This window comes from Epinephelus lanceolatus, chromosome 19 (assembly GCF_041903045.1).
Source record: "Epinephelus lanceolatus isolate andai-2023 chromosome 19, ASM4190304v1, whole genome shotgun sequence".
Lineage (NCBI taxonomy): Eukaryota > Metazoa > Chordata > Actinopteri > Perciformes > Serranidae > Epinephelus > Epinephelus lanceolatus.
In genome coordinates this window covers 20,689,549-20,715,430 of record NC_135752.1, presented here as the reverse complement: position 1 = coordinate 20,715,430, position 25,882 = coordinate 20,689,549, and the positions used below count along the sequence as shown (strand labels likewise).

Below are 25,882 nucleotides of genomic sequence, written 5' to 3'. Positions count from 1 at the left end.
GAGGCCTGTACTGCGAAGTCAACTTACCCAGGATATCTTTTCATTATCTGGCTTGACTAACCCTAACATCAGCCGTCTAGATAACGGGTATTACAAAGCTACAAATTTTAGATTGGCCTCTATCACTGGAAATGACATCAGCAAACATAATGTGCGAATCTAGATACAATTTAAAGTCATATTAAAAACATTTTTAAAGCTCAGCCATAGAGACCTGCATCAAGGGATTTACCTTTTACAGCAGATAGATTTAGGCTGCATCTCGGCCTTTATATTAAATAACTTTACCAGAAATGTAGCCCAACAGAAAGAGGTGGGGTTGGTGGAGGAGCTGCTGCAGCATGTCAGCAAAATAAACGTGATAAGTGTGAAGTTAATGGCTATGCTCTACACCTGAATATGATTGGATGTTACATATTGACTGATAGCCACACAGCTGGTGAGCCAGTGATTATGAGGCATGAATGAAACAGCTGATGAAAGTTATTTAATGTTTGACGTCAGTGCTTTGCCCAAACTTTTCACTTAAATTTTAAACTTTTGTTTTCCATGACATTTAAGCCGTGCTAGTGGTAACTAGCACGGCTTAAACGGTAACAAATTGGCCTCTGTCGACTGCTTCACCAATTTGGTCCAGACTAAAATATCTCAGCAAATATGAAATGGATTGCTGTGAAATTTTGTACTACGATTCACACTCCTAAGAGGACAAATCTTACTGACTGCAGTGATCCCTTGACTTTCTTTTAGCATCACCATCAAGTGAAATTCTTTCTGTTTGGTGCTAATCTGGCATAGCATGCTAAAACACTAATCAAACAAACAAGCAAAATCATTATACCTGCTTAGCTTCTGCTTAACATTGTCTTTGTCAGCATGGTAGCCTGCTGACATTAACATTTATCTCAAAGCAAAGATCAACACCTACAGTACCTACAGTACTCACAGAGTGATAACATGGCTGTAAACTCTTATGCTCTTGTTAACCATTAGCTTACATTCCCCACATCTGTCAATCAAACGTCAGTTACGCTGGTAGACACAGTAAGTAAGAAGCTTCTGCCAGCTAGTCTGTAAAATTATTGTTGATATTAAAAAACCAAAAGACTTTTATTCAGCAAGTGTGTTTTTAATAATTAGAGTATGTTCATTTCAAGTGTTCATGGGGAAAGAAAAATAGAAAACATCAACAATATCTACTTTATCAATCTAAAAAAAAGCAATAAAACACATTAATGATATATTTTCATTTTCAAATAAATTATCCATTCATTTGTTTTTAAATAAATACATGTGTTGTGGATGTTAAACCACTTTGTAGGCTACTATAACTGGTTCTTATGTGATAAAAACAGTCATTAATAGCAAAGCACTGATAAAGGCAGTATAAATTTACTTTCATACATATCACTAATTATATAACACATTTACATTCCAGCTGAGAGAACAGAAGCCCTGAATCCCAGCGGTGACAGTGAGCAGGAACAGCTGTAATGTTGTTATGGGGTCATTGCAGGCCATTGCACTCTGGGTTGTGGGAAATTACTGTAAGTCATTAAGAGGGACTGTTTGTCCCCAGAGTGTTACAGTCCTTTATTTTAACAGAACCTTTTGCCTACTCTCCCTCTGTTTGCAGTCACCTCACATGGACAGCCCTTGTGAAATATGTTAAAGTTTTAAAGGTACAGTTCACTCCAAAATCCAAAATACATATGTTTAATCTTACCTGTAGTGTTGTTTATCGGCCTAGATTGTTCTGATGTGAGCTGCAGTGTGTTGGAGATATTGGCCATAAAGATGTCTGCCTTCTCTCCTACATAATAGAACTAGATGGCACTCGGCTCGTGGTGCTCAAAGTGCCAAAAAATACATATGGAAAACTCAACAGCAATGTGTCCTTGCAGAAATCATGACCTGGTTACTCAAGATAATCCACAGAATTGTGTGAGCAGTTTTGTGGGGGAACTATTTTCTTTCTACCAACCATGCCTGTCAGCCATATCACCGCGCAGAAGGAAGAGTGCATCTACTCATGGACGAGAGACTCAAGCTCGTGACCGCATGAGATGTAAACATCAGTGGCATCCCAGCTCAGTTTTGCTAGGTGAGCTAGCAGTAGATGTATGCTTCCTTTTGTGTGGTAATACGATTGGTGGGTGTAGTTTGGTAGAAAACAATAGTTCCTTCACGAAACTGCACACACAAGGTCTTTGGATTATCTTGAGTAATTGGGTCATGATTTCTCTATGTAACTTTTTTTTTTTTTTTGTTTTCCAACACCAAAACAAAAGGAAGAATATGTATTTCTGATGTTGGTGTAACCTGTCCCTTTAAATGACTATATATGTATTTGAGGTTAGTTTTGGTTGATTTGTTCTGTGGATATTTCATTAATTAAGAGTTCAGTTGTTAATAATTAGTGTTGACGTCACATACCATATCTCTAATGAACAAAAGCAGGAAACAGCTTTACACTGTTAATGATTTACAAAAGTGTTTCATAAATAGGGGACATGTACATGTTTGACTGAGTGTGTGAACTGATGATTGTAAAACTATCCATTTAAATAACATCCTATGCCTTTCTTAATTACCTGATATGATGATGTGACATAAACACATTGGACATGAGTCAACAGAGTGCAAAATTCACATCACACTGAGGCACTTTGTTTTCAAAGTCATAACAATCCATATGTCAATGTTCTGTTATCTGAGTTGCACGCTACGAAGCACATGAACTTTATTGTAACTTAACTGGTGCCGACGATGGTCCCTTGTTCTTTATCAAGTCTCTAATCTCTCAGCTCATACCGCTGGTGTCAAGGTTCATGCAGCTACAGTCTCTCCATAATCAGAGGTGTGTATATGACATCAGTACCCTGCGGCGTACGCCCACTTGCGAGGATCTGACTTAGCGTTGAGTCTGTCATCATAGCGAACCACCGCCTGCACCACAGCACCTGTTGATGTGAGGTACTCTGTCTCGTGGTTCTTTGATGCCAAACCATCCAGGATGCTCTGCAAACAGAAGCATACAGTCAGGTCCATAATTATTTGGACAATGATACAGTTGTTGTCATTTTGGCTCTGTACACCACCACAATGGGTTTTAAATGAAACAATGAATACCTGCTTAAAGTGCAGACTCTCAGCTTTCATTTAAGGCTTTTTTCAAAAATGTAGCATGAAACGTGTAGGAATGACAACCATTTCTTCACACAGTCCCCCCGACTTTAAGGGCTCATAAGTATTTGGACAAACTAACATAATCATCAATTAAACAGTCAGTTTTAATACTTGGTTGCAAATCCTTTACAGTCAATGACTGCCTGAAGTGTTGGACACATAGGCATCACCAGATGCTGGGTTTCTTCCCTGGTGATGCTCTGCCAGCCCTTTACTGCAGCCGTCTGCACTTCCTGCTTGTGTTTTGGGTGTTTTGCCCTCAGTTTTGGCTTCAGCAAGAGAAACGCATGCTCAATTGGATTCAGGTCAGATGATATGACTTGGCCATTGCAGAACATTTCACTTCTTTGCCTTAAAAATGACTTTGGTTGCTTTTGCAATATGCTTCAGGTCATTATCCAACTGCACTGTGAAGCATCGTCCAATGAGTTTTGAAGCATTTAATTGAATCTGAGCAGATAATGTAGCCCCAAACACTTCAGCTTTCATCCTGCTGCTCTTGTAAGCAAGACAAGACTTCACTAGAATAAAGGGGTTTATCACAAGATGCAAACCATTGGTTAGCCTTAAAAATGGAAGGCCAGATTAGAGTTTGTCAAAAACCATCTAAAAAGCCTGTACAGTTGTGGAACAGCATACTATGGACAGATAAAACAAAGATCAACTACCAGAATGATGGGAAGACAAGAGAAGGAAGAAGGGAAGGAACTGCTCATGATCCAACGCACACCACCTCATCAGTGAAGCATGGTGGAGGTACTGTTATGTCATGGCCATGTATGGCTGCCAGTGGAACTGGTTCTCTTGTGTTTATTGATGATGTGACTGCTGAGAAGAGCATCAGGATGAATTCTGAAGTGTTTGGGGCTACATTATCTGCTCAGATTCAACCAAATGCTTCAAAACTCATTGGACGATGCTTCACAGTGCAGATGGACAATGACCTGAAGCATATTGCAAAAGCAACCAAAGACATTTTTAAGGCAAAGAAGTGGAATGTTCTGCAATGGCCAAGTCATATCATCTGACCTGAATCCAACTGAGCATGCGTTTCTCTTGCTGAAGCCAAAACTGAGGGCAAAACACCCAAAACACAAGCAGGAAGTGCAGACGGCTACAGTAAAGGGCTGGCAGAGCATCACCAGGGAAGAAACCCAGCATCTGATGATGCCTATGTGTCCAACACTTCAGGCAGTCATTGACTGTAAAGGATTTGCAACCAAGTATTAAAACTGACTGTTTAATTGATGATTATGTTAGTTTGTCCAAATACTTATGAGCCCTTAAAGTCGGGGGACTGTGTGAAGAAATGGTTGTCATTCCTACACGGTTCATACTACATTTTTGAAAAAAGCCTTAAATGAAAGCTGAGAGTCTGCACTTTAAGCAGGTATTCATTGTTTCATTTAAAACCCATTGTGGTGGTGTACAGAGCCAAAATGATGACAACTGTATCATTGTCCAAATAATTATGGACCTGACTGTATATGAAGACACACAGAGTGAGGAAGACTGAATAGGTTTGGCATGTTGTTCATGTCACACAGCAGGGATCAACCATGCTGTGTCTGCCTGTTGGTGTGTAAGACTATTTTGATGAAGAGGACTGGCACCCATTTTTAGTCTTTGAAAACACGTCTCTCAATAAGCAAGAAATCAAAGAACACACTGTACCATGATGTGCTGTCTGACACACAATCGATGGGATGCCAAAATCCTGCCAGTTGAATGGTAACATCAGCAACAAAGGATTTTACATCCCAGTAAAATGGTCAAAGTGAGGGTTAGTTCTCCAGTTTCTATTATTCTATTTATGTACAACCACAGATTAGACTATTACCAACCCGTGCTGGCATATCTTTCTTCTTGTGAGAACAACACATCCCTGCAGGTAAACATAATGAACAGTGTCCCAGGTGCCGGTCTGGGGTATAGGGGCTGAGTATTAGCTGGGCTTTTGGTTGAAGGATTATCTTCCTACACACCATCACCCTGCCATTAGTCATATATATCAGTAGTGTTCACTGTTTGTGACACTCACTTTGTCAAAGTCTGGCTCTGCCACAGTTACGTTTGGACTCAGCTGGTTGTGGAGTCTTGGATCTGACACGGCTTTATCAAGATTGTAGTCGAAGAACAGTGCGTTCAGAATGACCTACAAAACAGCAAACAGGATAACGTCACAGCCAAGGAGTAATTATCTGCTTATGATAAGACACTTTATTTATATGCTACTTTAAATGGTTACAACTGCAGTAACAAATTCTGACCGCAGCTTGTATCTCACCTGAGCAACAGCTGTTGTAATTTTCGTTCCTCCTGACGCTCCGACCACCATCTTAACCCTTTTGTTTTTGTCAAAGAGGATGGCTGGACACATAGACGACATTGGCCTTTTTCCTTTGAACAGAATTTAATGGTTGTGATTCACAAACTCAAATGAAACAAGTGTATGTCTTTTCCAGTAATCTTTTTTTTTTATTGCCTCACAACATTGAATCAAAGCCTGGTCTCATTACCAGGGCGTAAAAATACGCCACTTGAGCATTGTCCCTGGTGTCTACTGTTCGTCATGTCTTGTCAAGCTCCCTAGGTCATGTTTTTTATTGTTCTCCTTCTTCAGATTTATGTCCTGTTTTATTTTGTTACTAACCTCTCCTCTCATTTCAGATCCCCACTTCCTGCCCTCATGTGTTCCCTGCTTCTGTGATTGTCTGCCCCACCCTGATGTGTTTACCTGTGCCCAAATATCCCCACCTGTGTGCTCCCTGTTCCCTGTGCCAGTTTGTCTTTGTACCATTCCAGCATTTTTCCTAGTGTTAGTGTTCCTGTTTTGAACTTGTCTTTTGCCCGTAGTCTCTTTTAGATTGTTCACCTGTTTGACTACCTACCTGTGTACCAAACCCTTTTTGTGAAGTAAAGACTTTTGATTATCCAACTGAACTGTCTCATGAGTCGTGACCTTGAGTCCAGTATCTCTGTGTACCAGTCTTGTCACCATTAAGGATCTTTGTGAGACACACCAGGGTTTCTACCAACTCCAACATAAACCCACCCATGGCATTATAAAAATTCAGAGCAACAGATGTATTTTAAGTAGCGTGACAGTCCGCTTAAGGTGGGTGGGTCCAACAAATAAAGCTCTAGCAAGAGTTCAGACTGGAAGACAATGCTCGGGCTGTAAGTATCTGCCTCATCCTGCCATTCACTCCTTGCATGTATGCTCACTCACTATCTTTAGGTTTCATTGTCTGGGTAGGTCAGTTGAGTCATCAGCTGATTCAACCAATAGCACAGCGACACACCTCCTCTATCAGCCAATCGTCTTACTGCTTCTCATTTTAAACATGATTCTTTCTCTGCTGTAGTTCTTTCTTGCTGCCATCGTGCACGCTCTCAACCTCCCCATCACCACCTAGTCTTTATGGATTCATCAGCCTCTTACGCCTCATTAGCCATCAGTCTCAGAGTCATCAGCCACCACCACCACCTCCACAAAATATCTCCCTCTGGTGTCCAAGTGCCAAAGACTTCTGTTAAATCTTAATCAGCACAAATCATCTGTTAATCTGTACACTCATAGTCTGTATTAAATATTATCTTTACTTCAGTCTTCTGTCTCTCCTGATTGAACTAGCAGAGTCTGGTCTAAGAGACTCATGTTCACCACCAACAAACAGCAACATCAGCTGCAGTGTTTGTGCCACTCAAAGCCATGTGCAATCTTTTCTTAACCAAAATCCAGTAGTTTTGTGTCTAAACCTAACCACTGGCCCTTTCTTACAAACCACTTGTGTCAAGATACAGCACAAAAGCTGCCTCCAGTGTCATTTCAGTAACAACCGTGGCTTCTGCCCAAGCAGCAAAACATGACGAGTAGGGAAGAGATAACATTGAATCAAAGTAGATTTAAGGGTGTGTCCACATAGCTTTTGTTTTCCATCACTTTTCAATTGTTCCCAATGAGGAGAGAATGCATGCAGCCACATAGAAGAAAAGCACCATGCCCAGCGTCTGTTTTGAACCATTCTCTCGCTTCCAGGTGAAAGTCTCTGAACTTTTCAGAAAAGTGCGGATGACGTTACTGTTGCTTCTTTAGCTATACTCCTTTCTACCGTCACAGCAAAGACAGAAACGCTTGTTTTCAGGTGCAGATCAGCTACCAGAAGCTGAATGTTGCTGGTGAGTGTTGTTGTTTTAACACTGTTGACTTTGTAATCTTGTTGTTGACTGGGTAGTCGACCATCTGTTAGTGTAGCATTAAGTTAGCTACTTAGCTAAAGTCAGTGTCAAGATGTCATAGAAACATACTCATGGGAACATGTCATTAAAAAAATACTTTTTACAAAGCACTGAGATGAAGCAGCACCATGCCAACGCTTTTCTGTTGAAAAAGAAAAAAAAAGAAAATGCTATGTGGACACAGACCCTATCATGGCTTTTTGTGTGGATACACAGAGATCTATCTACATAATTATTGTGTACTTTATATCTGTAATTAATCACTTTGTAAAGACCTGTTATTGACATTAAATTATCTTTTTTCCTCTTGATCACTAAAAAAATCAACATTAAATCTACCAAAAAAAACATTATTCAGAAGCCAAAAACATAACATGCAATGTCAAAAAGGACAGGCTGACCTCTGCGTGACCTTTAATCAGCCTTACGTTTTACAGTCAATCTATAATACTATTTCACTTGAGGACCCTTGTGTGTTTGTGTTTGTATGAGCTTGTGTGTGTGTGTGTGTGTGTGTGTGTTTTAATCTAACCAGGCCTGATGAAGTTGTTGGGTGAAGGAGGGACTCCGAAGCCGTTAGTGATGAGCGGCGAGCTGAAGTCATCCATCTCATTGTTGAGAAGTATCCCTGTTGATCCTGACATCACTTTGGAGCCCAAACTGCAGGAAGACAATCACAGTTGAGATGTCAGAGGAGTTACAGGCGCAAGACTTATTAACCGACATTGGTAAAGGTGATTTGTAGGGTCATACAACTGGTTGATGGTGCTGGTGGCGGCCACAGCACTTCCATCTTCTGCCACCACAGAGAGGTGTGAGGTCCCGTGGTTTTCAGGCATGTAAAACTCTGGCTCGTAGTAGTTCATGTGATGAGTGGTGTCATCTGTGATCTTTTCCCGGAGGTCATCGGCATAGTAACTTGAAGTCATGTTTTGGATGAGCTTTGGAAGAGAAAGTAGGATGTGAAATCAATCAGTAAATATTATGGGAAGTATTGTTTGGTGTTTTTGATTTTTTTTTTTTAAATAAAGTATTTCTTCATGTTCTGGGGAATTTTGCCACTGTTCTTACTAATCTAAGACAGGCAAAGTCTTGCATGCTTTTAATTATGTCTCAAGTCACTCATGTCTATGAGATAACGTAGCAGAGACTTAATGGTTTCCCCGAAGTTGAGAGGCTTGTCGAATTATGCTGAATATGTGATTATTCAGATATTTACTCTTCAAAGTCAATCAAAAAAAACATTATTCTTATCACAATGCACCAACCAACACAAACCATTTGTCTCCTACAAATTATATACTACAAATTTTTAACAGGATATTTTAGGAGAAACCTAACACCATCTACAATATGTTTGTTATTATTCTTTTAACATCATAAAGAGGAAACATGGTAACAAATCTGCCAAGTTGGAAAGTGTTGATACTGCATTTAAATCGTATGGATTTCCTATGGCATTACAATTTTTGCTTGTTACAACAAAAGCATGAATAAACTGTTTTTATGTTTTGGTTGTTTTTAGGCACACAGTTTCAAGTACTGCCTGTTACATGCATTGTCCTCTTTCAAGATACACTGCCATTTTCACCGGAAATGAACGCACTACGTCAGTACAACACCACAAATTGACATGGTTTTTCCTTCAGCAACAAACACACATGGTTAGGTTTAGGAAAAAAAAACAGGATTTGGCTTTAGAATCTTATGGGATGTGAACACCACTCTCTCGGGTGAAAGTCAATGTTTGTTGGACCTATTCACCACCGCTCCCTCCTGCCCGACTCAGGCTTTTGCCGTCTTAACTTTTGTCCTTGTCCCACAGCGTATCCCCTGACGCCGCTGGGCACTGATAAACCTTTACGGCAACTGACCACATATCATGCTGATGTTAAAGGATAGCTTTTTTCATTTATTTCTGACGCTGCAAGTCACTGCCCATGGGCCAGATTTCGACATCTTCGGAATGAGAGCGGGCTCAACAGGAAATGTTTTAACTAACTCTAGAATTTTCAGCTCAGAGAACGCTGATTAATTTCCTGTGTGACACTTCAATTGAGTCAATTGAGTTATTTCAATTACAACGTTGCGTGCTAGTACTGTCGCCTAGGTGTCGCATATTATGCTAGTGACATATGTCATGTGATGAATGTGAAGTATGTCACGTCATGTTACATCACATCAGTAACAAACCAACTTATTTTAAGCTAAACCATGATGTTTTTTTCTAAACCAAACTACGCGCTATTGTTGCCTAACCTTAAGGAAGTACACCTAAAAGCAATATTTTTTTAATACGTTTTAAGTTTGTGTTAAAAAGAGACTGTATGCATTTAATGAGTGGAAACTGTACATTTCCTGTGAAAATGGGAGTTTATTTTGAAAAGACAGATTGCTTGTAACTAGTGTAAATTTACATGGTGTCTCTTAGCATCCAAAACTGGTGTTGGAGGTGTACCTGGGGCATTATAGGTTTTTTAGGATATTTGGGGGCCTTTTTTGCCTTGGCTTGAATTTGAGCCCCCTGCCGCTGCAGCAAGGATACAGCCTTTGTACATGGGGCAGGTGAGCTAGTGGGCTAGTGTTGTAGTTTGAGGTGTAGTGCCACTGAGCAGGTGTTGGTATTGGTGAGTTGGGAGTGAGAATGTGTTCGTTAAAAACATTTTTTAACACTACTGTGTGTAAAATTTGAGAATGTCTGATTTTGGTGCCCCCCTGTGGTAGCACACGGCTACTCTCTTTTAAAATTGTTATAATGAGTGCTAACAAGTACAAGGCATTTTTTCCCTGTGTACATGAGAAGCTGCTGCTGCCTCAGGATAAGTGGCACTAAAATAGTGTGGAGCCCCAAAAACTAAAACTGTGTGAAGTAGACACAATGACCTTACATCCGTGATGTTGAGAAACTTCGGATCTCCAAGTAAAGTCCTCTTTGCATAAGCAAAGCGGAAAGCCTCCACGATGCGATGGTAGGTTAGGATCTTTTTCTCAGTGTTTGCCATACTGTCTGAGGTGAAGTTGTACCCTGTAGACAATGAAACAATTATCAGTAACTGAGTTTAAACCACAGCTTCACTCATCTGTCTTCATTCAGATGGCTGCTCAGGTAGGTAAGGAGACAGCTAAAATGGACTTGACCCGGCCTTTTCCTGTGTTTTTATTTAGTCTAAAAGCTGCCGTGACCAGACCATGGGTATTAGCCTGAGCTGACAGCCACAGGGGGAAACAGAAGGGGCGGCTGAGGGAACCAGAGAGTTTTTGGTTTGATGGGTTTCAGCTGTCAGACAGAGGCAAGAGTCACGGTAAATCAGCAGGATGAAAGTTTTGGGCAGTCACTGAAATGTGTGCGCGAAGCCTCCACCACCCGACTGTGTCCAATTAAAGGTAAATTGGTGAGATTAGTGTTAGCGTGTGAGGCAGGGGGCCGCAGTGAGTGGGTGGCCAGTCAGAGGAAAGGAAAGGTTCAGAGAGATTAATTACTTTAGAAGGAAGTTTCTCGTCTAATCCTCAGAGGCAGACACTGTCACTGTACTGAAAAGTAGCAGAGAGGAAGAGGAAGTGTCTTAAACATGGACAGTTTCTGCAACGACTAGCCAACATAGGAGAAAGTTAAATCAGACAGAGTACACAGGCGTGATTAGATGGCGACAGACCAAGGTAGCAACAATGTGATTGGCAAAATGTTCATGAACTTTGCTGATCAGACTCCTGTGAGTCTCTCAGGTGTAAAGACACAGACAGCAATTATGTTCAGATCATCATAACTTCAATCAGACAAAAGACCTTCTGTCAGGGTTACAGAGTCGTTCCCTCAGTGGATTTAACTTCATTCTCTGATTCGGAGGAAGTTAAATGTTGATATTGTTTCAGTAGCTTATTGCTTTATGCCATTCTAAGGTACCATCTGTCAGTGTTGCAACAGAGCTCATACCAAAACAACAATGTTTAGCAGTCTCACCATTGGTTATGTGCTAGATTTTTCCTTAGCACCTAATTAATATGGTAATCAGTGAGCCTTAGGTGTTTTTTTTAAATGTGATGTGATTACATTTGGACAGAAGCTAGCTGTTTTTCCTTGTTTATACTCTTTATGCTAAGCTATATCAGCCAGCTGCTAGTCATAGCTTCATAACTTACCATACATTACAGAATTACATTACATTTATTTAACTCATCTGAAAAATGTCTAATTCTCCTTCCTTCTTTTCTTACATTTGTAGCTAATAAAACCACAGCATTAAAGTCACATAACTGCCAGACAACCCAACTGCCAGAAAAATGTTGGCATTGTACATTAATGCAAACCATGAATATGTTGCATTTGTAAATTATTATGTAGCAGAACTTTAAGTTTCTTTATATTTCAACAACGCTGTAATGTGTGGTTATGTTTGTGCTCTTGTTTTTGATTTGAAAAACCTCATGTTTTGGCTTAAACTACCTAGATTTGGTGGCACAATGCTGCCAATATCTTGCTAACAACTAGTCTTGCTGTTGGCCACAAACAATGGTCTGCAGCTTGAGCCATCTTGCTGAGGTGTCAAGAGATCCGCTATGCCCACCTCCTCTCAATAGCAAAGTCAACTTATGCTTGTAATGACAACTATGACACTTTAGAAACACTGATATGATGAAACGTACAAATGTAAATTATCCCTGGTTTGCAGAACCATGTGGGCTATGCATGAACATCTGTACCAAATTTCATGGCAATTATTGTTGATACATTTCACCCAAAACCACATATTTAGTGTATCATAAAACAGTAGACAGGTTCCCATAAGAACACTGAAGCAGGTTTGGCAAGTTGTGATCATTCCTCCTGTTCATACTTACCATGAAAAGATTCCTTTTCTAGTGCACCTTCAATGTAAGAGATTAAAAAAACTACAACCACATGTTCTGTGCAAAAATGTTCTGTGATGCTGGCTCTGTTCTGTGCCTGGGAGGGTCTTTGCTGCTGCTCTGCCTGCCTTAGGCTTTTCCATGTAGGTGCATGGAAGGGCAGAGAGATGTGCTTTCTCTGCCTCAGGTTTTCTGCATTTGCACATGGAAGGGCAGACAGGTGTGCTCTCTCTGCCTTATGCTTTCTGTGTAAGCCAGAGGAAAGGCAGGGGCCCCAGAACAGAGCCATACTGGCAAATACTGCATATGGAAATAAAGTTTTCTTTGACTATAGTGTTTCTGACTGAATTTATTTTAAGATTTCTAATGCACTTTAAATGTAAAAATCTCTGACAGAATGGGATCTTTGAATGGCCAGCATCAACGGGAGGAATGATTACAGCAAGCAAAACCTCTTCCAGTGGTACCAGACTATTTTGAGATGGAAACTGTGAATTATGAACCCATCCTTTATGATACATCACCTGGAAAAAAATAAATGCAGACTATGTCCCAGATTTTGTGGCAATCCATGAATTAAATGTTAAGATATTTCGGTCTGTTGCTATTCCTACAGCCTAAAAACTACTTGGTTAGGGTTGTGGATGTATTGTGGTCGTGGTTAAAAACAGCAACATTGACTGTTACACGGGGGGCTGTGTGGTGCTATAGCAATGTCACACATCTTCTGCCTTTGGTTCTTTAGGAGAAGTCATATGTATCTAAGGGAAGGGATGCAGCTATATGCTATATGATATTTTAAAAGTACTGCTTGTAAGTACTTTGTAAAACACAGAGCCAGAAAGTAGTTCAGGATATTCTTAGATAACTTGAAATCAACAAACCTTTTTTTATTTTAAGAGTAGATTTGCTGTACAGTAGATCAACATGCTGCTCACAGCGGAGTCTCAGAGAGTGACTGGCAAAGTGAATGCAGCTCACATTGAAGCACTCCCACTCGGGATGTTTTTGGACAAAGCATCAAGGCTTACCATTCAAGATGTTTAATATCAGCGAGAGCACAGGGCCGCTAGCGGGGGCATTGGGAACAGCCATGGTGTACTCCCCCACGTTTACCCTTAAAGGGTTCTCATCCAAGACAGCCCCATAATCCTTCAGATCCTCCATTGTGATGATACCGCCTAAACACGGATTGACACACACTGTGAATGCACACTTGGACAGAACTGGAAATACAAATCCTCCTTAACATACAAATTAGCTTTGCAGAGAGAGGTGGGTGTTTGTGTATTTTTATTATATGTCCTGAAGTCTATTTAGCAAATGACTAAAATGATAACAGAAGTGGCAATAATGATATGATGATAAAGTCCCTGTGTAAGAGATTAATGTGCTTCGTGGCTACAGAAACATGATCTAAGCTGCAGAAATAGCTGTTTGGATTGTAAAATAAACTAAAAAGATTGCTAAATTTTGTACCCTTTTCACTGTTAATGACAAAAGTGGAATCTTGCTATTGCTACTATTTGTAGTGGACTATTTCGTCTAACAAAGAAAAGGAGATTTTCAACAAGCACTATGATGTGACTTCAGACAATTTGGTTATACAGACATTGAAGGGCTTTTAGTACAACAAATATGAAACTGGAGACTGTCCTGTGATGTAACCACATCAGCCACAATGCAATATCAGTGTGTATGATGCAGTGGAGCACATGACATGAGGAGTTTGGTGAAACAGCTGAACGGTGCCAGATTTATCAACATATTCTCACTCCCAGCATGTAAATACCAACGCCTGGTCAGTGGCCCTATGGGTCAAACTATAATGCTCTAGTCCCCATCCAGTGTCAGTTTTACACACTCAGGGACAGCGTGTCAATATACGTATGTACAGTTTATGCTTGTTAAATGTTTACAGTCTCATTTAAAAGTAAATTAAGAGCAGAGGTAAAAACTAGAGTTCAGGTTTAGGTTCCATCCATCCACCCATATTCAACTGCTTATCCAAAGCTGGATTGCAGAGGCAGCATGCTGAGCAATGTGCTCCAGACGTCCCTCTCTCCAGCAACGCCTTCCAGCTCCTGCTGGGGGATCCTGAGGCGTTCCAAGGCCAGACGAGATATATAATCTCTCCAGCGTCTTGTGGGTCTGCCCCAGGGCCTCCTACCAGTGGGACGTGCCCGAAACACCTCCAACAGAAGGCACCCAGGAGGCATCCTGATCAGGTGCCCCAATCACCTCACCTGACCCCCTTCGACGCGAAGGAGCAGCGGCTCTACTCCTACTTTACACCACCCTTTAGAGGAAACACACTTCTGACTCTTGTATCTGCGACTTCCTTCTTTCAGTCACTACACAGAGCTCATGACCATAGGTGAGGGTTGGGATGAAGATGGACCAGTCAGGTTCAGCTCCCTCTTCATCACGACAGTCTGGCGCAGCACCCATATTAGCTACTTCAGGTACCACACCAAAATTCTAATCCATCTCATGCTCCATTCTACCCTCACTCATGAACAGATACTTGAACTCCCTCACTTGGAGTGGTAACTCTCTCCCAACCCGGAAGGGGCAATCCACCGTTTTCCGGCAGAGAACCATGGCCTCAGATTTAGAGGTGCTGACTCTCATCCCAACCGCTTCACACTCGGCTGCAAACCACTCCAGTGCATGTTGGAGGTCATGGTGTGATGAAGGTATGGGTTTAAGCAACAAAAATACGGGGTTAGGTTCAGAAAAAAACACCATGGTTTGGCTTAAAATATGTCACTTGATAGCTAAGGTAATGCAACATGTGACACATGTGACTAGCATACTATTTTACACATTAAACAATCAGTTTCATATGTGAAACGAACAGCGCTTTCCAGGTGAAAGTTTGCTTAATCAATACACCTCACCTCTAGCCCTCCCTATGCAGACTTTCTTTCTCTTTATACTACAGCAAAAAATGCAAACACCTAGTGTGTCTCATATCGCCACTAAAGGGTGCCTCGGTACGTCAGTATCTGACCCTGAGGGCCACTGACTAAGCATCGGTATATGATGAATGGGGAGTGAGACCGCAATGGATTTATTCCATATACCCTTGACCAGACAGCCATGATTGATTGAAACTAGGATACATTTATCTGCAAAATTTGGGTCAGGGGTGTAGATTGTAGGGGCAATGATTACTTCTCTACTTCCTACCCCTGTGACACTATTGTGTTGACAAAAAGTGCCCACAGACAAACAAAGTAAGGCAAAGTACTCAAAGCTGCTTCTGTGGTAGTTCCCACTACAATAAGTGTCATTGCAACTACATTTTACGATGACCAGACACACACACAGACTCACAAACAATACCAGCCATGCCGTTGCAGCTGATAAATATTACCTGCTGCCCGAATATCAGTCACAAGGTTCTGAGCCAGTTCTCCTTGGTAGAAAGCATCAGGACCCTCTTCTGCTATTTTCCTGTAGGTTTTTGCAAGCTTGGTAAATTTGATGGTGTCGTTTTCTTTAAGGACGTCATCCTTTTGTCCACAAAACACTTCACTGAAATAGAGGAAAAAATAATTTAAGATGGTAACAAAGCTTGCTTTAAGTGAGTTTTATCATCTTAGGTCAATGCTTCTCACCATAGCGCTGGGTCAGCAATGATAGTAGTTTTGTGTCTGGACAGAGCGATGGCAAGTGCCCTGCCCAAAGGAAAACCTGTTTCTGCAAGCTCAATGCTTGGTTGGAACAAGTCCTTCCAAGGTAGTTTGCCATGTCGTTTGTATGCCATTTCATAACCACGAATCTCCCCTGGTACAGCAATAGACAACCCTCCTACCAACCATGGAAGCAAAGGAAACAAAGACTTAGATTATTGCCTCATAAGTTATTAGACATTATTTTAGGGCATTGGTATACTCTTTTTCTAGAGTCTATCAAGCTCTCAGAGAATTTACACACTCTCTTTTGTCGTCACTATCACAAGGTCATCCTCTTTCATGATAACGTTAGCTTTAATTTCCATCAGGTCATTTCCATGTCTGATAGCACTGGTTAAACATTACCTTTCTGGGATAAATCTGTACTGTTCCCAAACATGTTTTCTGTTGCGTTGCGTGGTGCCGTCTCCCTGGCATCAATGGTCTCAACCTCCCCTGTGTGGAAATGCATTTAGGAACCAGATAATTAGGAAGTTGTATGAGTTTGTTTCATCAGTGGGAACATAAACAACAGAGACAAGACTTTGTGGTAGAAACATATCTGAGAGTGAAGGTGTACCAGTTGTGGCGTTGTAGATAGTGAAGAAAACTCCTCCTCCAATGCCCATACTGTGAGCGTTCACGAGTCCAACACACAGTAAAGCAGCTATAGAGGCATCTACTGCAGACCCCCCCTTTTTTAGTATGTCTCTGTGGTAAAATTAATTAAAACACACACAAGGAGGGAAGGGGTGGAGGATTAGTTTTTACACTTAAGACTTAAGACCCCATATTGGCAAAGAATAAAGCAAGTTCACAGGGATTTGCATCGATATGGCTGTATGTGCAAGCAATCTTCATGCTTCTATGTTCATGCATATGAGTCTGTCAACAGCAGAGCAATGTGTCTGTCCTGGAGGATGTTTCAGTGTGTAAGCTCTCACCTGCCGACCTCTGAACATGGCCCAGCATCTGCTGCCACAGCTGCCTTCAAGAATACCTGCTCACTTGGTCGCTTAATTTTTCCAACGCCAAAGAAGACACCCACGAATGTGGCGGCGGCTGCCAACAGCAGCATCGCCAGCGCCACAATTATTGTCTTCTTTGCCATTTTATTTTTTTACAGCTGAGCGACAATAAATGCTCTATTTAATGCCTGTCAAGAGAAAAAACATTATTTGTTTGAATTTAAATGTTTACATTTAAAATGAAAATGCAGCTGAAAATAGCTGTGCTTTATAAAAAAAAGGAAGCAAGCAAACCCAAAACACACATAAATGATACATAATTATCTGCAGAATCAATAAATATCCAGAAATTTCAAGCAATGTGATACCTCAATCCTCATTTTAAGGTTTAATCTTTGAAACCTATGTATTTAAATATTTATTACATGAAAAGATTATACATATTAATGACTCCAATTTAGCTGGAACTTGATATAACAGTACTAATACACAAAACCTACAGAGTATTTATGTGGAAAAAACAGCTTGTTCACAACTATGTGCCACTTATGTCAAATATTTTCATGTATTTGTTCAGTTAATGTGAAGTTTATGTGTATATATAAATTTAAACCAGGAATCATTTTTACAAGCAAAACATCCGGATGTCTTCATAGTCACAACAATGAGGACAGTTAATCCTCTATCCCCTATTATTTTCATCATCATTACTGGATGTTCGACCAGAGTGATTTTTAAACTCTGATTCCCAACAGCACGGAAGCCTAACATCAGCTTATTACTATGGAGTTGCATCTGTTTGTTGTGTTACAGCATGTACCAACAGGTGAATAATGTTAAATGTATAACTAAGCAACTACAATGGTCAACAGTCCAAGTGCGTCAGAAGTTAGTTAGGGAATCATTGGCTTATGCGTAGTCACGGCTCACTGCTTGTCTTTACTGCAAAAGAAAATGGCAACTGAAAAGATGGTGGAGATAGACCAAATGAGCCTTAGTGCCACCTGCTTTGAAACACTTGCCCACTCAAAATTCAATGCCATCAATGTCTGGCGCTTTTAATTGAGATATCAGCTGTTCAGTCAGCTTATTACATTTAACTAATAACATGCCGACACCAAAAGGCAACCTCCGAGGCTGAAGTGCCACAAACTGCTGTTCCCTAAATGGCCACTGGGGGTTGGCTCCAGAACAGAGTGAATCCCCATAGATTCCAATGTTAACATGCCCGACTGTACAGCAGAAATAAACAACTTTACAGCCTGGTACAAAAAACAGTTTTGGTCTCTGTAGCTAATTTCAACATTTATGACAAGTGTACGGGGTGAATTGTTTTATAAACCATCCATTTACATTTTATAAAGACTTAAAAGTATGCATATTTAAGGATGGGGCCATCTGAGTGACAGGCTGTCTGTGAGGTGTCACCACAGTCTATGACACCCAGCCACCTCTCACTCCTCAACAGCTCCAACCTCTCTTCTAAATATGGTCACTTCTGGCTCCAAAAAAGCTAAGATGGCAACGGCTGAAATGCCGAGCTTGAGGCTTCAAAATGGCAGTCGTCAAACCAATGGGTGATGTCACAGTAGCAACGTCCATTATTTATAGTCTTTGGGCGACACACCTTCATTGTTTGCCTATCATCTTGCTGCTGACTCTTTAAATATGATTGTTCATGCTGCTGTTGTGCGCACCCCCAGATTTATCAGCTTCATCAGCGCTCATCAGTGTCATCAGAGTCATCAGCCGCCACCACCAGTGTCTGGACTGCATGGTGTGATTTATTTTGCTGCTGCCCAGTGCAGATGAGATTAAACATTCTCCCTGTAGTGTCCAAGTGCCAAAGTCTTTCTGTTAAAACGTAATCATCACATATCATCTGTTAATCTGTACACCTGTAATCTGTAGTAAACAATTATCTTTACCACATTCACCTGTCTCTCCTGATTGAAATGTAGCCTTGAGCCATAATCCTCAAGCAAAGCTACAGAGCTCTGGGAAACCAATTTCTTGATAACCCCACACCACTGTCAAACTTGTTGTCTTCACCAACCAATTCTGTGACTCAGGTGACATCACTTGAGGCAATTTTAAGATTTTGCGCACCTCCCCGTAGAGCAACAAAAGGCTTTAAACAAAGTTTTTCACAGATGCAGTAGTACTCCCTCTCAGACATGTAAACAGACGATGTGTAAAATCCGTGGAGTTGCCCTTGAGCGGATGTAGAAGTCACTGAGCTGTGATAAAATAGACAGCACAAACATGATGGTGTTCATCATAATGTTTTGTCTAGGTAATGCACTGTCATGTCAGTACAAACACAGGCTGCTTGATTAATTTGAAGACAACTCAAACACCAAGCTGCCAAACTTCAACCAAAGGATTTAACACCAGTCAGCACCTCCATATCTCTCTCTGACATATCCACATCAAACAAGACTAAAAGTAAAACTGTTAGCTAGGAATTAACCCAGCTAAGCTGATCTGTGGGCAACAGGTCAAATTATATGGAGGCTTTAATGGCAGCAATATAACCCTAAACTCACTTTGAACTGTTTAACTTCCTGGTTGTAAACAAATCCACTACGCCTCTACTGACATCGTTAATACCTCACTGCTTATCAGGCTACAGTGGAAACACTACAGTAAGAAGTTTAATACAGGCTGACACAGACACAGGGCTTGAGGCTTCTTCGTGTCAAACATCATACTGAGCTTCTTTTTAAATGACATTGCCAGAATGTTTAAATGAAGGTTGATTAAATGGATGAAAATACTGTGCTACTCTGTCACACTGAATGTACAGTGCCCTCCAAAAGTATTGGAACAGTGAGTCCAATTCGTTTACTTTTGTTGTCGACTGAAAACATTTGGGTTTGACATCAAAAGCTGAATATGAGACAAGAGATCAACATTTCAGCTTTTATTAAACAGGTATTTACATCTGGATCTGATACACAACTTAGAAGATAGCATTATTTGTAATGGAACACAAAATTTTTAGGTGAGGAAAAGTATTGGAACATATAAACTTAAAATAGATTAAAGTGAATGAGACTTAATATTTAGTTGCAAATCCTTTGCTTTCAATAACTGCATCAAGCCTGTGACCCATTGACATCACCAAACTTTTGCATTCTTCTTTTGTGATGCTTTTCCAGGCTTTCACCGCAGCCTCTTTCAGTTGTTGTTTGTTTTGGGGGGTTACTCCCTTCAGTCTCCTCTTCAGCAGGTAAAATGCATGCTCTATTGGGTTTAAGTCTGGAGACTGACTTGGCCAGTCTAAAACCTTCCACTACTTGCCCCTGATGAACTCCTTTGTTGTTTTGGCAGTGTGTTTTGGGTCAGTATCTTGCTGCATGATGAAGGATCTCCCAATCAGTTTGGTTGCATCTTTCTTTAAATTAACAGACAGAATGTTTCTGTAGACTTCTGAGTCTTCTGCGAACAGTAGATTGTGATACCTTCACTCCTGCCCTCTGGAGGTTGTTGCTGATGTCACTAACAGTTGTTTTAGGGTCTTTCTTTACAGCTCTCACAATGTTTCTGTCATCAACTGCTGATGTTTTCCTTGGTCTACCTGTTCGACGTCTGTTGCTTAGTACACCAGTGGTTTCTTTCTTCTTCAGGACATTCCAAATGGTTGTACTGGCTATGGCCAATGTTTGTGCAATGGCTCTGATTGACTGTCCATCTTCTCTCAGATTCACAATTGCTTCTTTTTCACCCATAGACAGCTCTCTGGTTTTCATGTTGGTTCCACCTCTAAATGCAGTCTGCACAGGCAAAACCTATTGTACCCAATCTGAAACTGAGCTCAGACATTCAGTGCTATTTATTGTTTGAATAATCAATGTATGGGGAAACACCTGGGCAACAAAACACACCTGTCAGTCACATGTTCCAATACTTTTGCTCTCATGAAAAATGGGTGGGTTCAAACAAAAAGGTGCTATCTTCTAAGTTGTGTATCAGATCCAGATGTAAATACCTGGAAATAAAAGCTGAAATGTTGATCTCTTGTCCCATATTCATCTTTTGATGTCAAACCCAAATATTTTCAGTCTACAACAAAAATAAAGGAATTGGCCTCACTGTTCCAATACTTTTGGAGGGCATTGTATGTGGTTAACTAGCCTGCAACTGTCCATCAAATAAATACCTATGCAGGTCTCAACAATAGGGATTGTCCAGGGCGAGTAGACGTCTTGTCCAGAGGTGGATCATGACACAGTGGGCCCCTGAGCTGAACACATAAAAGGTCTAAAGTCCTACATATAAACTGAGGGGATAGGAACACTCACTTAAAATGTGTCATGATGGTTTCTTTCTTGTGAAGAATCTTCAAAGTGAATGTTTAAGCTCTTCCTTCAGTTGTTCTTTTTTAGTACTTTTTTAGGAGGGACTCTTTTACTGACATGAATGACTAAGCCCTTTGTCAAGAAAGGCAAAGTTATTGACAGCAACTTCATGAAGAGGTTCTGGCTTAGAGGCTGTCTGACCCCTTGGCCCCTGAGCCTGGGCTTTGTAGGCCTGTTTGGTAGTACACCCAAGGCCACATTGGGCTAGTAAATCTAGCAACTCACTTGCCTTATCAGGCACATTTTTGTTTTCTTAGAATGAGCCATTTATATCTACATAGGGAGGGGGTCCTTGTTTATGGAGATCACCATGTTCTTTCAGTAGTCCAGAACAGACAAACCAGACACTGGCTTCAGATAGGGCCATGCACATTTTTGCATCAGCCATTGTAGATAGAGGCCCATCTGCAGTGTCCGAGTTACACTGATTTGGAACGTAAAACCAGTTTATTTAGTGGTAGCTGAAGAGACCTCTTTGGATAATTCAGCTCCTGATAAACACCTCCTGAATGTCTGGATCAGGAAAAGGTGGGCACACATGAAGTTAATAGGGAAATTAGAGGGAGCATGCGTTGGGTGAGCCGCCTGTCTCCGAAATGCCAAACACCATTACAGATACATTTATTTGTAACATGAAACTGGTTTATTCAGTGTTTTTACAGGTTTTAATCACCTGGTCAGTTTGTTTTGGAGAGTAAGAGACCTTTGTGGATAATTCAGCTCATGGTAAAAACCTCCTGAACAATGAACACTGATGAGATTCTAGCCAGAAGAAGTTTCCGCTGGTTGCAATCTGCACATCACCGCTAGATATCGCTAAATCCTCCTAAATCTTACACACTTCACCATTAAGCATATCGATTTTTTGTTAGGTTTTCTTTCTGCGCTGATGTCTGAAGTACCCAAGGAGTGGGGGAAAATAAGCTCGTGGCTGTCACGTGTAAGTTCAGAGGAGGACCCAAAAGACAGTCTGAGGTTTTTACAAAAAATTAGCTTCATAAGCACAGGATCGAGCACAGAATGCACCCAGGAGAAACACAGATTTAACACAGACAAACTGACAAAGATAAACACACAGGTATATATACACAGAAAACTAATCACAGGAACGAGACACAGCTGAAGCAGGAAGACATGGGCCAAAGGAAGGAAATAGAGATTGGCTAACAACAAGGGTGGAGCAGACAAGACTAATATAGAACAGGTGTGAAGGGAAGACTCTGGGAACAGGGAAGGACCAACGAGACAGGTGTGACAGAAAACAGGCGGGAAAACACACAAAGACAGGAAGTAAAACCAGACACGACACATGGAGAGAATCTACATCTACAAAATAAAACAGGAAGCTGATTAAACACGAATGAACCACATGAAACAAGGAACACAAAGAGAAAACTCCAAAACAAAGTCCAAACAACCCAGGATCATGACAATGGCAGCAGTTACTACCAAAATATGACAAAGCTTAAATACCTAGACCAGCTGGAGTCTCTCTACTCTGAAACCATTTAAATTGTACTGTTATTTCCACTTGCCGCATGTCTCTGTTGTATCTGACCTATTAAACCAAATGTTGTCAATGTTACTGTATGATACATGCACTTTTTTAACGTGTTGGTAAACATATTTTGTAAATTCATATATATATGTATATATACAGTACAGGCCAAAAGTTTGGACACACCTTCTCATTCAATGCGTTTTCTTTATTTTCATGACTATTTACATTGTAGATTCTCACTGAAGGCATCAAAACTATGAATGAACACGTGGAGTTATGTACTTAACAAAAAAAGGTGAAATAACTGAAAACATGTTTTATATTCTAGTTTCTTCAAAATAGCCACCCTTTGCTCTGATTACTGCTTTGCACACTCTTGGCATTCTCTCCATGAGCTTCAAGAGGTAGTCACCTGAAATGGTTTCCACTTCACAGGTGTGCCTTATCAGGGTTAATTAGTGGAATTTCTTGCTTTATCAATGGGGTTGGGACCATCAGTTGTGTTGTGCAGAAGTCAGGTTAATACACAGCCGACAGCCCTATTGGACAACTGTTAAAATTCATATTATGGCAAGAACCAATCAGCTAACTAAAGAAAAATGAGTGGCCATCATTACTTTAAGAAATGAAGGTCAGTCAGTCCGGAAAATTGCAAAAACTTTAAATGTGTCCCCAAGTGGAGTCGCAAAAACCATCAAGCGCTACAACGAAACTGGCACACATGAGGACCGACCCAGGAAAGGAAGACCAAGAGTCACCTCTGCTTCTGAGGATAAGTTCATCCGAATCACCAGCCTCAGAAATGGCAAGTTAACAGCAGCTCAGATCAGAGACCAGATGAATGCCACACAGAGTTCTAGCAGCAGACCCATCTCTAGAACAACTGTTAAGAGGAGACTGCGCCAATCAGGCCTTCATGGTCAAATAGCTGCTAGGAAACCACTGCTAAGGAGAGGCAACAAGCAGAAGAGATTTGTTTGGGCCAAGAAACACAAAGAATGGACATTAGACCAGTGGAAATCTGTGCTTTGGTCTGATGAGTCCAAATTTGAGATCTTGAGGTGTGATGGTGTGGGGGTGTTTTGCTGGTGACACTGTTGGGGATTTATTCAAAATTGAAGGCACACTGAACCAGCATGGCTACCACAGCATCCTGCAGCGACATGCCATCCCATCCGGTTTGCGTTTAGTTGGACGATCATTTATTTTTCAACAGGACAATGACCCCAAACACACCTCCAGGCTGTGTAAGGGCTATTTGACCAAGAAGGAGAGTGATGGAGTGCTGCGGCAGATGACCTGGCCTCCACAGTCACCGGACCCGCAGAGTGAAGGCAAAGGGGCCAACAAGTGCTAAACACCTCTGGGAACTCCTTCAAGACTGTTGGAAAACCATTTCAGGTGACTACCTCTTGAGGCTCATCGAGAGAATGCCAAGAGTGTGCAAAGCAGTAATCAGAGCAAAGGGTGGCTATTTTGAAGAAACTAGAATATAAAACATGTTTTCAGTTATTTCACCTTTTTTTGTTAAGTACATAACTCCACATGTGTTCATTCATAGTTTTGATGCCTTCAGTGAGAATCTACAATGTAAATAGTCATGAAAATAAAGAAAACGCATTGAATGAGAAGGTGTGTCCAAACTTTTGGCCTGTACTGTATATATATATATATATATATATATATATATATATATATATATTTACACACATATATCTGCTCTGTGTCTGGACCCTTGATCACAAGCTTCAGATAGCTTATCAGGGTGTCCCATTTCACATCTTCATTATGTCTGGTGGCCTGTACTTGTATTGCACCTGTTTTTATGAATGAACAAATGGGACGTCCCTCTTAAGGAACATGTACACCATAAATTGACGCAGAGAACGCAGAATTGGTGCATAAAAATTCACCAAGATGCAGAAAATTAAGTCTTTGATTTTCTTGCAGAGGACTCCCATACCTGCCAATTCATATTTTCTCCCCAAATACTGAACATAAAACATATGCCCTTGCACATAAGCATTTCAATTACTCTGGAAACAGGAGTTTAGTTGGGTACCGCTGGCAGTGTGCGGATGGTTTAAGAGCAAGGCGGGTAAAACAGGGTTCATTTTTTAAATGTACATCAAGTTTCTGAAAAACTTTTGGCTTTTTTGTTATTTGATTACTGCTAATAAATAAAACTATTTGTATAGGGGCAAGTGAAAATTAACTTCAGGCAAGTAAACTTCTTGCTTGCCCGAGGAAAAAACATTAACTTTAAACCCTGCTATGTTGAAACATACATATAAAATAATGCAGTCAGCTCAGACAACAGAAGGATTTGGTTCTGATGGCATATAAACCTCTGAATAATTGTGCTAAACCAAAGTTGTCTGAATCATGCACTGAGGAGGTTTGTATGTCTGAGATGATCTGACTGTGAGGCAGTGAATCCTCCTGGCTCTGCTTTTAGCAGCCAATAAGACAAATAGAGAAAAAGCCAAGAGTATTTTAGCTTAAAAAAATTCCCCCCATTTGCTCCAAACCCCTAAAGCCTACTGTCATGCAGATTCTTTGGTCTGTCAGAGAAATGAAACCAGATTATGTAACAGGCACGTGAATTGATTTAGTCACACAGCATAAGCGCTACTGTTGAACATTACAGCACACACACCATTTATATAAATTGTCGCCTGCCTTCACATCTTTAAGTACAAAGTAATTTTACCAATTAAAGGATAAAAGGATGTTTGTGAGGTTAGAGAGACCACGAGGAGAAATTTGAATCCTAGTCTTGGCTTTGGATTCAACATTGTACCACCTGGATGTTTGAGATAAACCTTCCCAGACATGTAAAACAAGTTTCTATCTTACCTTGGTTTCTCTCGGGGGCCCTCGGTGACAGCCTGCTCACTGTGTGCGTCTGCCCAGATCTGCAGCAGCTGATAGCTAATAGGCTTACTGCGATTCTCAATATGTAACTATTACCAGGTCATTAAACTTTAACCCACCCCTCCATAAAGCACCTATCTTGTGTCTCCAAGGGGATGGACACAGAAGAAACAACTTGAGACGATATTCAAGTTATCACTGAAATAATTAGTC

The 25,882-nt window shown here is 40.8% G+C and overlaps 1 protein-coding gene across 1 annotated transcript; it reads right to left on the bottom strand.

The window, feature by feature from the left end:
• Positions 1 to 1,108: 1,108 nt before the first annotated feature.
• ggt1b (gamma-glutamyltransferase 1b) lies at positions 1,109 to 25,882 on the bottom strand. The gene is made up of 13 exons (XM_033647439.2): positions 25,652 to 25,882; positions 16,904 to 17,115; positions 16,540 to 16,670; positions 16,326 to 16,415; positions 15,903 to 16,095; positions 15,659 to 15,819; positions 13,308 to 13,457; positions 10,320 to 10,456; positions 8,185 to 8,372; positions 7,964 to 8,091; positions 5,477 to 5,589; positions 5,231 to 5,344; positions 1,109 to 3,021 (listed from the first exon to the last, which is right to left on the bottom strand). Exons 2-13 carry the CDS (start codon positions 17,068 to 17,070, stop codon positions 2,875 to 2,877), a joined length of 1,719 nt encoding a protein of 572 aa, XP_033503330.1. The 5' UTR covers positions 17,071 to 17,115; positions 25,652 to 25,882; the 3' UTR covers positions 1,109 to 2,874.